General features: G+C 32.1%; 1 protein-coding gene across 6 annotated transcripts in view; it reads left to right on the forward strand.

Moving 5' to 3' along the window:
• Positions 1 to 18,600, forward strand: part of LOC133193907 (cGMP-specific 3',5'-cyclic phosphodiesterase-like) — a 52,765-nt gene that overhangs the window by 12,251 nt on the left and 21,914 nt on the right. For 3 of the 6 annotated variants that reach the window (XM_061329823.1, XM_061329852.1, XM_061329857.1), the window contains exons 1-6: positions 6,133 to 6,523; positions 9,325 to 9,942; positions 10,131 to 10,289; positions 11,174 to 11,263; positions 15,391 to 15,531; positions 17,235 to 17,294. In XM_061329823.1, coding sequence (XP_061185807.1) covers positions 9,355 to 9,942; positions 10,131 to 10,289; positions 11,174 to 11,263; positions 15,391 to 15,531; positions 17,235 to 17,294 — 1,038 coding nt within the window. In that variant the 5' untranslated portion in view covers positions 6,133 to 6,523; positions 9,325 to 9,354. Of the gene's footprint in view, positions 1 to 6,131; positions 6,524 to 9,324; positions 9,943 to 10,130; positions 10,290 to 11,173; positions 11,264 to 15,390; positions 15,532 to 17,234; positions 17,295 to 18,600 lie in introns of those variants that run through there. The other 3 variants (XM_061329838.1, XM_061329830.1, XM_061329845.1) reach the window with 3 other exon arrangements.

Consider the following 18,600-nt stretch of genomic DNA (forward strand, 5'->3'; position numbering starts at 1 on the left):
AAGCATCCCCTGTCGACCGGTCACACCCTTTGTGAGTCCAAAGTATTGAACCAGGTAGACGGAATAATCCGTAGTCAAATTTAGTATAAAAAACAATGGCCTAACAATTACATGTAGTACGAAAAACGTCAGCCAAAATACGACCCAACGATAGGTTATATTTTCTAAATTAGTAATCGACTACACAAGTAAATTAAGACTTTGACAAGGCATTCGCCCTTTGGAGCCTAGAAAAACAATAAAACACCCCTGTAATATTCTTATGTATTAAGAAGACTACTTCGAGTGGATGATCAGTAATTTTAAGCAATTAGGCTAGCTGGAGAGGTTTCTGAGAGATCTACTGGTGGGTTAAATCAATTCTTTTGATGGCACATTTCCTAGTTCATTCTAGTCAGTAGATACATCATCATATAAGGTTCTAAAAAAAAGAAAGAAAAATTATATCCATTGACTTTATTTGAGGTAAAAGTTAAAGGAGTTAGACCATGTTAGACCACGTAAAGTTTGTCTTATTTTATATACATACTTGTACATGTACCAATGAATTACAAGATCCAGCGAATGTCAACAAACTGGGGGAATTATCATTATTTAGGATAAAAACGATATCTTTAAGACGCAAAAGAAAAGATATTATAGAAATAAATTCCAGCCAGAGTAAAATGCGGTATTGGTTTGTTTGTTTGTTGTTTTACGTCTCTCTCGAGAATTTTTCACTCTTGACTGTCCAAAGAAATTTTAAACTTTACAATACCACAGAAACTAAACATTGTAAGAACGATCTCATACCATCATGAAATTAATCCGTGTAAGAATTTTCTCATATCACCATTACAATATGACAGAAAATAATCATTGTTAGAATATTCTCATAATATGAGACTCATAATTATCATCATTAAAATATGACAGAAATTAATCATTGTAAGAACGATCTCAAATCATCCTTAAAATATGACAGAAATTAATCATTGTAAGAACCATCTCAAATCATCCTTAAAATATGACAGAAATTAATCTGTGTAAAAAATTACAATATGATATAAATAAATCATTGTAAATAAGAAGGATCTCATATCATTATTACAATATTACATAGCTTATAATTAATCATTGCAAAAATGATCTAGGATCATTACAATGTGACAGAAGTTAATCGTTGAAAGAATATTTTCATATCACCAAGCATTACAATATGACAGAAATTAATTATTGTAAGAATATTCTCATGTCGTCATTACAATATAACAGAAATTAATCCGTGTAAGAATTTTCTAATATCATCATTACAATATGATAGAAATTAAACAACGTAAGAATATTTTCATATCACCATTACAATATGATAGAAATTAATCATTGTAAGAACATTCTCATGAAATATGGAGATAATGAACAGTAATCAAGCTCGAAAGTCCATTGAAACAATACAAATTGGGGAAGAGCAAACACGGACCTCTAAAACATCAGAGGTGGGATCAGGCGCCATGGAGGATTGAGCATTGTGAGAATATTGTCATAATATGAGACATTATCATCATTACAATATGACAGAAATTAAGAAGGATCTCATATCATTAATACAATATGTAATTTTTACAGTGATACCGACTGCAAAATTTAAAAACGAGGCAAAATCATTTTCATGTGCGATAGTGTGAAAATATCATGGGGGCAAAAATAACCTTGATTAACGCAGCAATTTTAAATTGTCCAGAAAAAAATTAAGTTTATGTCATTGTCTAACCAATAAGGATTCAACAAATCCAATTTATATGAGAATTTTGTTAATGTTGGAGAGATGACAATCTTTTGCGTCATTGCGTCAATGGCCTAATTATTTCAACTGTTATTGCAGAAACAAGCAAACGATCTTTTAATGTTCTTCACAGAGTGGTCTCTATAGGTTATCACCAGTGTGCGTCTATTTTTTCCATATCCAGATGTTTTAAAACTGTCACCCAGTATGAAGAATTTTATTGCACTCAACCCATCTCCGACAAATTAATTACTTTGAAAATGCATTTCTCGTTACGTTTAGGAACATTTAATGGTGGAGATCGCCATTACAACACTGTAGTTTGGCTCGTTTCTGATATGTGTCCATTTAGAAGAGTGCGCTTTGGAGTGTTTCAATTACTCTCCAAGAAATAATTACTCAATAATCAGGGGCTTCCCTAGGCTTTATTTTGATTGGATGTCTTATGTCAATCGAAGTGTGTCTAAACTCAGTCTTCGCTATCGGCACTGCCTGAGGTCCATTAGATGGCGAACTCTGATTGTGTATTGACGTCATCGCTGGTTTCTTAGCTCGACCAGGTCATTGGCTGATGGAAAGTAACAAGCAATACATTTAATGTAAATTATAGTAATATAGCCCCCGAATAGTTTTTAAAAATCACAAAACTAGATGTATATATAATATTAAATTTAGAAAACTGCAAAAAACAACTGAAAAAATGACGCTGAAATTCTTAAATCATCCACAACATTCTCAATGACCGTGTAGTGAAGGGCAGCGCCGCGAAAATTCCATTGGCATCGAAAGCAAGTTTTTTACTTGCCTTGATGGTCGGTCGGTCTAGCACGCTGTTCCTGTACTGCTAAAAGACAGATTCCGTAGGTCGAGAGTTCAACCCCCGGTTGGGGCGGAAGTGTGTATGCTAATAAAAGTGAACTTCTTTGTGCTTTCTATATTAATATCTTCACTTAGTACAGCTTTGTTAGTTTAAGATTTGTTGTAAAAATTGCTTTATATATAAAATTATTAATTCATTACATATGTATCGGTAACGATCCTGTATAATAAAACTAATGTCCAAATAACTGTATCTCACTTCATTTCTCAATGACCGTGTAGTGTAGGACAGAGCAGCGAGAATTGTATCGGCATCGAAAGCAAGTTTTTTGACTTGCCTAGATGGCCGAGCGGTCTATATGTAGCACGCTGTTCCTGTACTGCTAGGAGACAGATTCCGTAGGTCGAGAGTGGGGCGGAAGTGGGTATCCTAATAAAAGTGAATTTCTTTGTGCTTTCTATATTAATATTTCTTCACTTAGGGCAGTTATGTTAGATTAAGAGTTGTAAAATGTGCTTTATATGTATAATTTATATGTACTGTTTGACCTTCATCTTTAATTTTTTTTTCTCCCTAAATTCATTAGGCTTTCTTTGTTTACATGGGATTCACTTTAAGAGGGCTGAATTATCATGTTCATTTTTAGACTATTTAAACATCCTGGAAAAGAATATCTCTGTGTGAATATATAGCTAGAAATTGCTTAAAATATGATAAACAAAGACAACGCGGGCGGGTGTGACTGGTTAACAGGGGATGCTTCCTCCTCCAATTCGCCTGATCCCACCTCTGTGTTTAGAGGTCCGAGTTTCAATTTGTATTGTTCAAAGGACTTTTGAGCATGATTACTATTCCTTATCTTCATATTTCATACATATATATTCTTTCATTGTATATATATGTGACGTTTTTTTTCTTTGCTAAATAGTAAGAATCATATTTCAGATTTTTAATTTGTTGATAAACCAGCCTCCTTAATAAGATTTTCCCTCTTCCCCTATACGCGCAACATGTATGATACTGAATGGTAACATTTGCATTCTTTATACTATGTCTACAAGATCAGTTTAGAAGCACTGACGCACAAACGCATCAACGCACATACGAGACCAAGCACAAAATTCCACTGTAATTTTGTTTAAAAGAATTTGTTTCAATGGTGGTTGATTGCTTCTCTTGAAAACGTTTGCATTGAAGAATTATTTTCTCTTCGATTTCTCAAGTAAATCGACAGTAAATGACAAAGAAACTCTTATTTCATTGGGATTGTTTGGCTGTCACTTGGATCTTCATGTGATCAATCAAAGGCTCTGAAAGCGTTTCACTATCATATATCAATCTCGCCTGCAAAAGATAAGAATTCTTTGAACAATACATTTCAAGTCTCATCTTTATCTTGTAACTGACTAAAATGAAACGTCTGTGCTCCCATCGATACCACCTCAACAAATTCAAGGTTAATTAGAATTAATATAGACGTCGTTTGTACCAGAGCCCGACTTTGTCTGTTTCGTCATACACGAGAATAAATAAGATCCTTTTTTGAAGTTGGATTTTAATATCGGCTTGTTAGAGGTTTGATATCCCATTTGTTAAGCCTCACCCCTGCTTAAGATGCAAGTTTTTCAGCCTATCCATTCTTTGATTGCCTTATAGTCTTTTTTATATTATAGCTTTTTTCCTCCATGTTATTTTCTTCATTTTTTGTAAATGATTTTCAGATGCTGTCATGTATAAATTTGTGTGTGTGCGTGTGTGTGATTTCTCACAGCATATTTCAGATAAGACCAAACTTTTGTCTCTGTCTTTGTTCTACAGACACATAATTTTATTAAGTACACAGCCAGATTCAATAACAAGATGCGATAACTACTCTGTGAGAGCATCCTCACTCATTATTGCACCAGACATCCGGCGAATAATTAGCAATGGCTGTAACTGAGTGTTAATATAACCCTTGTTCACACGAAGGATGCGCACTCGCGCTAAGGTCTGTATTGAACTCAATTAAACCAAGTCTCCCGTGCAAATGACATTTTCCTTTCCTGAACAAATAGCTTTTATAAGGTCCACCTTAATCACAAACTAATAACTTCTGAATTCGTCAGTTTATCCTATTGATTCTTAGCCACAATTCCAGTCGTATAAAAGATTTATGTCTGCGGGCTGAATATAATTTACTGCAATATATGCTTTACATAAAATGTCACTTTTTAAATTCTTTTAAATGAAATAAATATTCAAATCTCTCTCTCTCTCTCTCTCTCTCTCTCTCAATCAAACTATCTGATTAATATTTACCACTGCTGCATTCATTTCTATAAACCGTTTAGATCTGCAATATTCTGAGTAAATTGTTGACATTTCCAAACAGTAACTGGTTTCTTGGAGTTTATACGATGGATTTGAAATCTGGCGATAACGACCAAGTTACCAACAATTTTGTAGAGGAATTCTCTAGCTCCTCTTTTTCATAAAATTCTATTACACTTAAGTTTGTTTGAAACTGAGTAAACAGATCTGTTTTAACAGTTGAAAAGGCAGTTCCGGATTTGCGTCAGTATTGCTGCTTTGGATGCCGTTGATGGAAGATACTGAGGCAACATACAAACGCCATTAAGACAAGGACAACAATGGTGTTAGTTTACAAATTTAACAAACATCTCTGACAGAAGCAGTCTTTTGTTTCATTTAATTTTATTTATGAGACTACTTGCTACATTTTACAGTTTAGATCAAGTAGTTGATAATAATAATGGTGATAATGAACCAAATTAACGAAAAAAAATTAAAAGACATCCTGCACAAAATATGCGCTTAAGGCTATAGTATTTAGATATGAAAGTGTTTTTCTGTTGTTTGTTTCTTCGATTCTTCAATGTTTTTATTCTGTTGCAGTGATAATTCTGTCGTTTACTGATTTTTAATTTTCAAATTAAAATCAGTAAACGACAATTCTATAATTTGAATCTTATTTTAAAGATAATATGTAAATATATAAAACGATATTACACCCTCCATTTGCAAACTTTATACCTAACATTATTTGACTATTCTATTAAGTGCTTTTTTTAACAAGTCAGTTGTAATGTAAACTAAAGGGTTTATATTTTAAACGTACAAATATGATTTATGCTTCAAAGTTTAAGTTGATTGTAAACAAACTGAGCGCACCGTTCGATTTCCTGAAAGGAATTGAAGTGCACCTATTTAAGGAACTTCAAAAATCGACCATTAAATAAAGAGTTTAATAAGGTTAGTGGATTTCATATAGATCTTAAAATTTCACTGAATACTTCACTTCAAAATACGGTATTTACAACAATAATAGGAAAGCTTTTGAATAGGGGCTTATCAATTATTAAAAGTTTACAATCCTCCGTTTCACTTAATTCTATAATAAGACAGTTGAAAACCCTCATGAATATTCATTAATTAAATGTTGTGAATCAATGCTCAAACGTATTTTGTGCAATTGTGTGTAGGACACGCGTTTTAAAGAACAACTCCGCATTGCTATATAAATCTCCGAATCAGGGAATGATTGTATGTGAAATTTCGTTGAGGGTTCCACAACAATCGCTAGATTTCAGGACAATATCTAAATGCATTAGAAGGACGGTATTAATGTTTACACAAGTTCATTTTATTTGAGTTTCCCGGTGCTATTATTAATATGTATAATGCGATATTGGAAACATGTTTACCTTTATGAATCGAAGGTCTATGATAGTTGTGTTCTTCCCTCTGGAACTCGTCAGAAGTTCAGTGTACGTACAGGGATGAGGGATTTAATCAGGAGTCAAGATGATGCCGGAGACTACAGATATATCCCTAAGCTCGTCTTCACGTCATCGCTAATCATAGTGTAAACCAGATATATTTTTCTCAGGAAAAGCTAATTACATGAAATTGCCCTTCCTTGTTAATTACCAAGTATGGTAAGTAAGGTAGCTTTTTTCTGTAGGAAACTGTGGAAACTATTATTATTTAAGGTATTTCTCCTTAATAATAATTCTGAAAGGGTTTTGCTGGCGTTTTTGCTATACTATGTAAAGAAATAGATACGCTTTTAAATATTTATTTGAATAAAATTGCATATGTTTAAAGCCGTCAAATCTAAATGCTAAGTTATTCACGAAATGTTTTAAAGGTCCTCTATTCAGGATTTACAAAGGGGTTTTAAATAGTCTTTATTTGTACTGCTTATTCGAGACATACTGGCAGGGGGTTATTTGTATTGTTATTTATACATGTTCATTTTTTTTTTAATTTCACAGTCCCTCTTTTAAAAAACAACTAATGCATTCCTTCCACATTAATGATAAATATTCATTTAAAAAACCGTACATAATACATAATTTTGATTATAGCCTAGCTGGCAGTTGCATGGTAACTGTTAAGAGTGTTAAAACGGTTGTAGAACATTATGTACTTTAGTAAGTATAAGAGGATTAGCCATTGTTCTATCGTTCGCTTTTAAAGTTAATCTTCTTTTACTCTAGTGATGTAGAAAATTAGTTGAGTATCTTTTTTTATTAGGTCAAGAAAGTATAAATGCACTGCTAGAATTAAATGCATATTGGTCTTATACAATGAATACTGAAAATTGCACTAGTGCATTATTTCCTCGTAATAAATGATAAAAAAAATCTATCGGTTCATTCTTACGCGAATGAGGTCATCTAAATTTCTGCAAAAGAAAATTTCTTACGTATTTGATTTCTGTTTCTAATATATTTCTATTACTTATTCTTTAAAATTATATTTATTAGATTTGTAGCATAAACGTCGGAAGCAAATTGAAAGCGGGGGGGGGGGGGGGAGGGAGGGCGCTAATTGAAAGTGGGGGGGGGGGGGGCTAAACCAACAACAACAACAAAACTTTTGGGGACTAAGCCCCAATTTCCAATGCCAGTATTATCTCTATGCAAAAAATAAAGAAGGGGGGCTAAGCTCCCTTCTACACCCCGCCCCCGGTTCCGATGCCTAGAAAAAAATGTTTGTTGTACATTATTTAGATCGGGATCGCTATACATTAAATGAAATTAGCGGTAAAACAACGTAGGATGACGTCACGAAAAAAAACAAATGTTGACGTTGACTTCAAAGCTTTCAGGTAGCTTAATTTATATTTTTCCTGATTATAATTGTTTCTTAGTTCAGGACCTTGAAAATATAGCAATGGCTAATCAGAGAATTTATTGGTTTTCCACTCTGTACGAATTAGGATATACCCACCCTCAAGAAGTTTGGATTTTGCGTGTTAATATGAGGTGTTCGTATGCCTAGCTGTTGTTAATCAAGATAATTGTTTTTTTGCTTTTTTTTTCAGATTACATTATAAATTGTATCCTTCTGATATTGATCTCTCTTATAGATAAATTCTTTTTAAATCTTTTTTTTTTCTTTGTGAAAAATAAAAGTGTACTTTTATTTGTAGCATGGTAGGAAATGCTTTTTTCTGCAAATGCAAGTGGGGATTTCAGGCCACCTTGAAGTCTGATGGGGTCTGGGGGTCCCCAGAATATAAATTTTCAGTTAAAGTGGAGTGTCCAGAAAAAGAAAATCTGAATTTCAATTGTTTAAAATGCTGGCTTCATCAAGAATTTTTTTTTAATTTTTACTTTTGGGGGTCTAGGGTGTAAAGCTTTCAGAAAATGGCATATTTCCAGCATTTTTGAGAAAAAAAATATGCTTTAAATTATTCTGAATTTCAATGCTTAAAATGCTGATTACATTATGAAAACTGAAAGAGGATCAGCTGCCATTACATGATCAGATCTATGACTTTTATCCAAGGAGTTGCAGGAAATGTATAGATGCTTTCTATCCTAAGTGGCATTTATAATTGTAATACTTAATTTTTGAACAGTAGATATTATACAAATATTGACTGGGCTTGAGGACAGTATTGATTGGGTAATATGTTAGTCTCCAAGGGATAAAATATTGCCGGATGCTGAGAAGAGGGCAATATTTTCATCCCAGGGAGGCTAACAATTAATTATTGTTGCCCGAAAACATAGATTACATTCATTAATATCCAACAACACATTTGTATCCTATGCATTATCTGCATGTTAACTATATAGTGATAGGGAATCTTCAGGTTTTTATAATTGTGTAAATACTGTTGTTGTTTTTTTTTTAATTGTGATGTTATGATTTTTGGAAGTTACGACAGAATCATTACATCACAATAAATCAATCTACTGATCAGAATTAAAATCAATAATATTGTGGAAAAACTCTCTTTGCCAGTCAATACATGTAGTAAATAAAAAAATGTGTCTAGAGACTACAAAGACTTTTCTATACTGAAATTAACAATCTTATAAAAGACATATATGTGTATTATTTGTAGTTCACAATTTCAATTTATTTGTGAATTACTTTTAGTGTGCCACGTACATTAAGAAATAGTTAAAATAAACAGGGAATCTAATCCATGTAATATTAGCAATTTTAATATTAAATATTTTATCACTTAATTTATTTTGGAAACTGTATTATTGACAAACAGTGTATTGCTATGTGAATTAAGAACAAGATGATATCTGACCATATTTATCATTTATTCAAAGAGAAATGAAATGCAGATATAAATTTTTTTTTTTTCATTTTCAATTCAATTTTTTTTTTTTTGTCTTTTATTTTGAAAATGATTTAGAAGTATGTACACCTTAAGCTGTGCCTTGATTTAAATGTATTTTAATATTTGAAAAATTCATTATTTCAGACATGATGGCTAAAAAACCTTAATTTCACCATGACAGAAAACTTGAATCCATCAGATGTTGAGCAATATCTGATCAAGAACCCAGAATTTCTCAAGACTTACTTAAGTAAGCACGGTGCTCCAGACATTACACACAGGGATGGTAGCCATTCTGAGCCTTCCTCTCCCGAGGTCAAAATTAAAAGACTCCCTAACTTCACCAGTGGAAGAGGGAATTCAATTACAACATCCATATTCAAAAAATATGTGGAAGGCAACTTGGAGAGGATTAAAAAGACATCCAAAGACAGGAATCAGTTACTTAGTATGTCTGAGGATGAGGTGTTTATGGAACTTATTAGGGATATTGCTACAGAATTGGATGTAAATGTATTGTGTCATAAAATTCTAAAAAATGTGAGTATTTTAACTCGAAGTGATCGTGGGAGCCTATTTTTAGTGCGAGGATCTAAAGAGAATCGATATTTAGTGTCAAAATTATTTGATGTGACAGAAGTGTCCACCATTAATGAGAGCTTACACACAGAGGAGACAGAGATCATTGTCCCATTTGGGAAGGGAATCGCAGGATTTGTGGCACAGAGTAAAGAAACTGTTAACATCAAGGATGCATATGAGGTTATCTAGCTTTTCTTAAGTCTTTTTTATCAAACAGAGCTAGTAGTCCAGTATAACTGTTACACTAATTGTAAAATAAAACAAATGAGAGGGAAGTGATTTTTAAATTACGTAATTATTTTCAATGAATAAAATAGATATGTAACATGTAGGTACCAGTACTATTGATTTTATTCTTTATTTTTCAGGATCCAAGGTTCAACAAGGATGTGGATCAGAAGACCGGCTATCGGACACACAGTATTCTATGTATGCCTATACTGAATTATGAGGGGGAAGTTATAGGCGTGGCACAGATTATCAACAAAGTTACAGGGAACCATGAGTTTACAAAACAAGATGAAGATGTGAGTAATGATGGATATGTAACACACAATACAACATGAAGATGTACATAAGTTTTCATAAGAATCTGTATAAATCACACAATAGAAGATGAAGATAAAAGTAATGAAAGACAGTAAATCACGTAAATCAAGATGAAGATGTCTAGGTTAACAAAAGATATAAATATTGCACTAGTGTCCTTTTGTTGTTAATGCTAATTAGTAAAAAGAAAAATTAGAATTGTATGAGCTAGGTGACACTAACCTTGGATCCTCTGCTCACATTGAACCTATTGTTCAATATTGAACAATAGAACCTTTTGTTAATAAACCTTAATTAATATACTTCTATTCCAATTATATATACTTCTATCCCAACTGACATGATCAACAGTTTACCATACAAATCCAGCACGAAGTTAGGCGGAGGGTCACAAAAAGTAGGCTGGGGGCTGCCTTGAGGCCCCCAGTGGGTCCACAGTGAAGCCCTGGTGGGGGCCCAGGAAACTCCGGGATTCTAGAGATTTTGTAGGGTAAAAATGAGGTCTACTGAGTAGACTTTTTAAAATTTTCTCAACGAAACTATGATTAACACTAACTTTGATAATTTTAGGGGGGCTTGCCCCCCCCACCCCCCACCCCCTGCCACCTCTCTTAAATCTGCCACTGCAAATGCACCACTCAAACAGTTAAGTAAAGAATGGAGCCACATAAAACTGGACTTTTACTTGTGACGTATACTGTAAATATTGTAATGACCTTGTATTATTTTAACTTAAAAAAAGTTTTAATATGATTAAAAATTCAATTGAAGATTGTGATAATTCTTCAATTTATTTAAGATGTTATGAATTCATCTTCCATTTAGCAAAACTTGAGATGTAAATTATTGATGTGGTTTGTAGGTTTTCAGGAAGTACCTCATTTTTTGTGGGATTGGGATAACAAATGCTCAGCTGTTTGAGTTGTCTGTGCAGGAGTACAAAAGAAATCAGGTAAACTCACAAAAATATTATATATAAAAATATATATGTGATTGAACTTAAAAATAGGCTTGCATGAATTATGTTAATAGATGAATTTATGAAGCTTAAGGAAACTTTCATTATGTAAATATGTCATGATATCATGCATTACATCAAGCTCCAGGATCATGAAATAGACTTAAGTCCAATTTTCAATTGGTTGTAAAATGTTGATTAATTATTGAATCAATCTCTAAATTGCAGATAACAACACTTGTGTGAAGCAGTATTAAAAAATATTTTAATTTTGGTCTGCTTGACTTCAACAACATATTAATACACGTATAACATAAAGATTTTGACTTAACGACGACGGAACTAATTCATTTCTGCAATAGATTTTTTATTCAAATTTTGATATGAGGTAATGTGACTTTTGGAGGGTTAAAATCAATAAAAAAAATCATACCTATATGGTCATCGATGTAGATTTTTAATGGGGAGCGTTTCAAAAGTTGGCAATGGAAATCGATAATTACTATAGGAAGTAATGGGAAATTGCCAGTGTAGGGTATAAGAGAGAGCATTGAAAAACATTCTGCAATAGAATTTTTATTCATATTAAAGGACAATGTTAACAAGACAATTTACCAGCAAATTATGCCAAAAATAAATGGGTCATCGGCTTAGATTTTTCAGGGGGGAGGGATGTCAAACTCAGATGTATGGCACATTTTGGGGGAAATTTTCAATGAAAATACCTTGGCCAAATAAATCATTTATTTATAAAATTAACAAATAAATATAAATCGAAATGTTTACAATATTTTTGAATTTAGAGGGAATGTTTGAATATCTTTAAAAGAATTAAAAATGTATAATTTTTATCTTTTGCAATACTTAATGAAGTCAATTTGATTCAAGACATATGCGCAGTTTTCTGCGCAGTGGCGAGAAATTTCGAATTAGGTCTGTCGTCCTTAAGCTTAATTTATTTATGATCATTCATGATCCCCGGGCCAGAGCATGTTGGTAAACAGAGATTTCATGAATATTTATGAGTGAAATATCATGGAAGACCACATCTGACACTGTTTTAACAAATAAAACCTGAAGAACGACCACAATTTTGTGTTGCATTAAACCTTTATGAATTCTATTGCTACACAATTGTATAAATATATTTCTAGGTCTGTTCCTGTTGTAGATACCATATCTAAAGTTCCTCACATCCCTAAATTGCATTATAAATTTACTCAGTTTTCTTTCCCTATTGAATTATAAGATTTTAAAGTTTGTAAAATTTATCAAAATTATATCTTTCATTTGGCCTATAAGAAAAAAAAGCACAAAAAGTCAATTGCAGAATTTATGAAGTTTGTCTTTATATGCACTAATGATACATATTTTTATGTATTACAATTAATTTATCTAAATTTCAATAATGTCACTTGTATACCATTGTCCACTTAAATATCTTGGTCTTAAATTCATAAATGTGCTCTGTATAAGATTTCTCATTTAACTGTTTTTTATATGAGAATTTAAAATTCATGTTTCCTTTATGATTAAAGCTCATGCACTAAAGAATCTTTTCATTAGTCAAGTACATTCATTTATTATTGTTACTGAATGTATTAACAATATGATATATTTTTACAGGGAAATTGTAGTCCCTAGTTCAATGTAATACCGTACACTAAGGTGCTAATGTTGTATTTTTATATAAAATCAAACGAAACCCGTTGTTCTTGTAAAGTCTTGGAGATTGGATGGGTGTATTGAGTTATGTTTGTATGTTTATGGGCTGGTATTGATGTAATGGTAACGATCCATGCTTTCATCTAACAATACACATTTAAAGCCTTTTGCTGTGCATTTATTAGGCAAATGTTTATATATTAGCAAGCATTCGACATGAGCAAACAACAGTGTAGAAAGGTTTCGACTGAAGTAAGGGCTTTATTACAGGGATTTAAATACCTTTATTCACATTTAAACTTCACATATTGTCAAGGTCAAATTTGAAAGTGTCATTTACATATCATATTAAGGCCACTTTCTTTACTGTATCTAAAATACATGTGCTAACATTTGATATCTAATCAAAGAGTTCTAACATTTCACAATCATTTCATCTCATTCACTCAACTTTAAACTAAAACTGTTTAAGCTTCTAATGTATCTTACAACTGTGTAATAAACAGAGAAATTTATTGTTTGCTAATTAAGAGTACAGTAGTACTCTGTGTTTAATTTTAAACTTTTGTGAAGTGGGCTACCTGCACAATGATAATTATTTACTTTTTGAATACGAAAAATACACTTGTAATGAAATAAACTTTGCCAATTTGGTTCCTTTTACAGAAAAAAATCTTTTATTTATTTATTTTGCTGTTGAAGTGATGGTCATATATTTTAATTAGATGTGATATAATTCCACTTACAATGAAGTGAGTGTAAATCCTGTCATCAGAAACTGCCTTAATTTTGTAATTGCCAAAGTTTTAATGTTTTATTGCATCTGTCATTCAAGATAAAGACTCTTTAACACTTGGAGATCATTGAGAGACCTTTATTGATCTCTTAGCAATCTCTGAAAGCCCCTAAAAATCCATTTCTGTGTAAATGTTTAGGGAGATCATTAAATGCACTTGTACAAAAATATTAGGATATTGCCTTAACAGTTTCTCCCAGATTTCTCATCAGTCTCAAAGGTCTCCCAAAGATCTCTCTAAGTTCTCTACCTTATGTTTTTAAAAGTTTTTGCATTCTTCTGAGAAATCATTTGGAGATTCAAGAGAGAGCGATCTTTCTGCATCCTCATATGATCCTTGGCCTTTTCTTTGAGAGATTGCTTACCTTTACAATCATTGGAAGACAGTTTTTGGTAGAGTCAGAACTTTGATCAAAGAGACTGTAGAAACCTCTGGGAGATTATTGAGAGATCAAAGCAATGGTTGACAAACAGAGAAAAACCCTGATCAAATAAGTTTATTAATATAAGTATACTGTATACAGGGTTATTTTCACCCCACCTTATTTTTGCACATTCACCCCTCAAGACAACTTTGCCCCATTTTGAATTCGCCCAGACACAGTTCTATTTAAGAGATAATGCTGTTTTCTTTGAATTTGCCCCGTTTAATTTTGCCCAATTGTGACAAGGCCTAAAGGGGTGAAAATAAAATGGGGCCAAAAATTTCCCTTTAAATACAGTATATTGATAGAACTGATACTGATACTTAATTAAGTTTATGATAATGTTTTAGATTTTGGATCAAGTGATGTACTTTCTTGAATGTACCCAGTTACACCGATTTTCTGTAAAATTCAAGAACTGTGCAATTTCACAAAGCCTGTTTTCCAGCAAGTGGACTTTCAGAAGGAACTTTCTTAGGCTAATAAAAAAAATTTAAAAGTGTACAGTTCCTCAACTGACCCTTATATTATGCGCCAACCCAAATATTTTTTTAAAATCTGGAAATTGACTTTATTTTTTCCTTTAAATGAAACCGTTTATAGGTGGAAAGGACAGTTTTTCGGCTAATGGGACTTAAGGAGATTGTTAAAAAAAATTATGACTAGGAAAAAGAGCTTCAAACTGTCTTTAAAAAGTATTTCAAAGTTATGACTTTAAAAATAATTAATTAAAAATAAAACCAAAATACTGCCTAACGACCCTATTCCATATTAGCCTGTAATTGTAAACATTTTTTTAGGCCTTGTAGACAATGAAAGCATAAATTCTCTATATTGTTATGCCCCCCTTTGAAGAAGGGAGGGCATATTGCTTTGCTGCTGTCTGTTGGTCGGTTGGTCTGTCTGTTGGTCCACCAACAGTTTCCTTTCATCTTCTTTGCAGAGGTTGCACATACTGAAATGAATTTGGTATACAGATTTATCATAAGAATATCTAGGTCAATTTTTGTTTTGGGTACGATTGAGCAATTTTTGACAGAGTTATGCCCCTTGGACTTTGAAAAATTCCAATTATTGGGGGGGGGGGGGGGGGGGCATAAGTGTTTCATTAACATCTCTTGTTTTAATGTTTGAAATAGGACATTAGGTTTCAGTTCATTTATAGGCCTACATTAATTACTGGGCTATGAAGTGAACCTAGCTCTTGCATATTAAAATATTTTCTGTATTTGCAGCTACTGCTTAACCTTGCCCGTGGGGTGTTTGAGGAGCAGACAAGCCTGGAGCGACTGATACAGAAAGTGATGCTGGACTCCCAGGACATGTTGAAATGTGAGCGGTGTACAGTGTACCTTACAGAGGACTCCACCAGCAAGGTACCAACTCTTCACAATTCTCATTGCTTGTTTCTGCTTTATATGTACCAAGTGCACATTATGACAAGAAGTTAAAATTTTTACATCTCTAGCTAAGTGCAGGTTATAAAACTGCATATCTTTTTAGCTTGAAAAGTTTGTAGGATTGCAGTGGATATGTCCTTGGTCTTATTTTTACATAATTTTTGTGTAAAAGATATTTTAACATATATCTGCATTGAACCTTTCTGTTGTTATATTCTACTAATTAACTTTTGCATGTGTTTATTAGCTTATTATTATATTTTAAATATGGCATGATAGCATTACATTTGTGCTATATACATTGATTCATTCCATGATAAACAGAAGTCAATATAGAATTTCACAAGTGTATTATTTGTATATTATTTTTAATATTGAACCCCAAAAGGGGAAGAAATGAAGTCTAGATGTTATACAGTTGGGGAAAAACAATTATATAAATTGATATAATTAAAATTTTCTTTAGCTTTCAATCCTGCAAAATTATATCAAAAGACTTGAGAGCTTTTACAGTTTTTCTAGCATTTTTAGTTTTCCTGGATTGGCAGATTAACACATTGTAAAGTAAACTGAATAGAAATCCTTTAATTTTGGGGGATTTATTTTAAATTTTTAGAATTTGAGCTCTGTTTTGAGTAATTTTCTTTTCGAAGAACAAATGAGCTGACATTGTACAGAGAATGAAATCCTAATTACTATTGCAAGTCACTACTTCAAAACAAAACAAAAAAAGTAATATAGGTTATATAAGCATTAGCATATTGTGCACAAAGTAATTGGTATCATTGCTAATTATAACTAATTTTGGATCACTGTTGATTTGTTCCCTATTTGCATGCAATCCTACTTTCCACTATAGGGTGGGAAAAAGTTGACAGGCATGTTCGCAAAGATTCTCAAGAAGCATTTTTACAAGATACTTGCTTTGGCCGTGCATCAGGTAATAGGGATGCTTATCTGACTCTCATTGATGCTCCATTTATCTCCATATTTCTTCACTGGATCTTTAAGACTTTTTTTCCTTGTCCTAACTGGATAACAATAAATTAACATGAATTCAAATTATAGATCCTAAGAGCCAAGTTTGAATGTAACAACACATATATCTTGTTTATAACTCACCTTCTATACTGGAAGCATGATTGTTCACAATATTTTTTTCTGCTATATTAATAAATTTAACATTTACACTAATTCTCTCATCTAGAAATTAGCTTTAGAATATCAGATTTGTAATATAGAATAGCTAATTGCTTTCATTAAACACTTAATGTGTATACATGTATAAATTTTGCAAATATAAGAAAGTTTCCATCACTCTTGTATTGTAAAAATAATCCACCATGTTATGTGAAGTACTAAAGAATATAAGCATAATTTTTTAAAGTTCTTTAGTTTTACAGATTCTAAAATATCCTTCTATATAGTAAAAACATTGAAATATTATGTTTACAGCTGAAGGAATTAGTGATTGGCCAATATATATAAATTATCCAGACAAACTTATAAATTTTTGAATAACTTTGCTACATAGTAAATGGTAATTGTGAGTGGTTGTTGTTTGAGAATCTTTGTTAGTTATTGTCATACCTGCTGCGCTGTATTTTAGACGTAAGATAGGGGTGTATTCTGTTTGCATGTTGGACCCTCATTGTTGTGTGTCTGGTATTTGTCCACAGGACCCCCTCCTGCATGAAGACAACAACATTACAGTCAAGGCCAAACCTACCTCCACCAAGGTATAATCAGATGAGAATCTTAATATGTGCATAGTCTGTACTCAGTGTTCTTACTTACTCTTAAGGTTGTTCACTCACTCACCAGGCCCAAGGATCACAAAACAAACTTAGACTTAGGTCAAATTTTCAATCGCCTGTAAAATGTTCATTAATTATTGAATTACTCTCTAAATTTGCAGACAACGAGTCTTTTTAAAGCAATATTGAAAATTATTTCAGTTTTGGTCTGCTTGACTACTAGTCAATATTTGAGTACAACATAAAGATTTTGACTTAAGCTTAAGATGTTTCATGAGCCTGGGGCCAGGCCCTTGAGGATCATGATGCAGTCTTAGACTTAAGATTTCAGTCATTTATAAAATGAATATTCATCATAAACTGATACCTGAAAATTAAAATTAGCAATAAGGAAAGGAAATAGATTTTTAAAAAATTTCATATTCTATGAGTTTTTCTACAATAAATTTTTGAGGCAATATGTACAAATTCTGACTTAAGTCTAAGACTGCTCTATGATCCTGGGGCCTGAGTCGCATAAGTTAAAAAAAAAAAAAGCAGAATTCATAAAATGTTTATTTCAAACTATACAGAGTTGAGAACTTATATGAAGACATCTCCAAATCGAGTACTATAGTATCATGCTTGTGTAACTGCAAAGAACATGCCTCAAATGAAAGGACATTTTTGAAACTAATAGGTCTTAAGTTTCACAGAATTTAATTTTTTTCAAATTCAAGCAAATTAATTATTTAGGTAAAACTTAATATTATTTCTATATACTTTAGAAAACTATATTCATAAAATTACATTTAGTCCCAATCACTATCATTCGCTAGGTTATTTTTTTCCTCAAAGGAATTTACTCCAGAAACATTTTATATACCTACCACTCTCTAAGTTTGTTATGCAGAAATAAAGAATCAAAATATGAAAAATATTATTTGCATGTATCACAGTATTTTGTTGATAACAGTTCTATATGATTTAGAATTTGTTATAATGTCTATTGTTGATTAAGATATCTTATCACTGGCATCAGCTTTTAAAAAAAAGTTTGGCCAGAATGTCAAAGAAGGTACAGTTTCAGTACAAATCTGGCCTTATCAGAGGTGATATATACCTTAAAAACTTATTTGCATACAGTGTACCTTACTGAATTTACCTTTCTGCTTTACCAAAAGATGAAGGTTATTTCTTCATAATATGTTACTTACATAAGTTTCACATAAAGGCTAAATTTTTTATAATTCAATCTTTATAATTCATGACAAGGAAAATGGAGTGATACTTTTTTTGTGCTTAAGAA

This window comes from Saccostrea echinata, unplaced genomic scaffold (assembly GCF_033153115.1).
Source record: "Saccostrea echinata isolate AGI-Se365-2 ecotype Australia unplaced genomic scaffold, CSIRO_AGI_Sech_v1 ptg000001l, whole genome shotgun sequence".
NCBI lineage: Eukaryota > Metazoa > Mollusca > Bivalvia > Ostreida > Ostreidae > Saccostrea > Saccostrea echinata.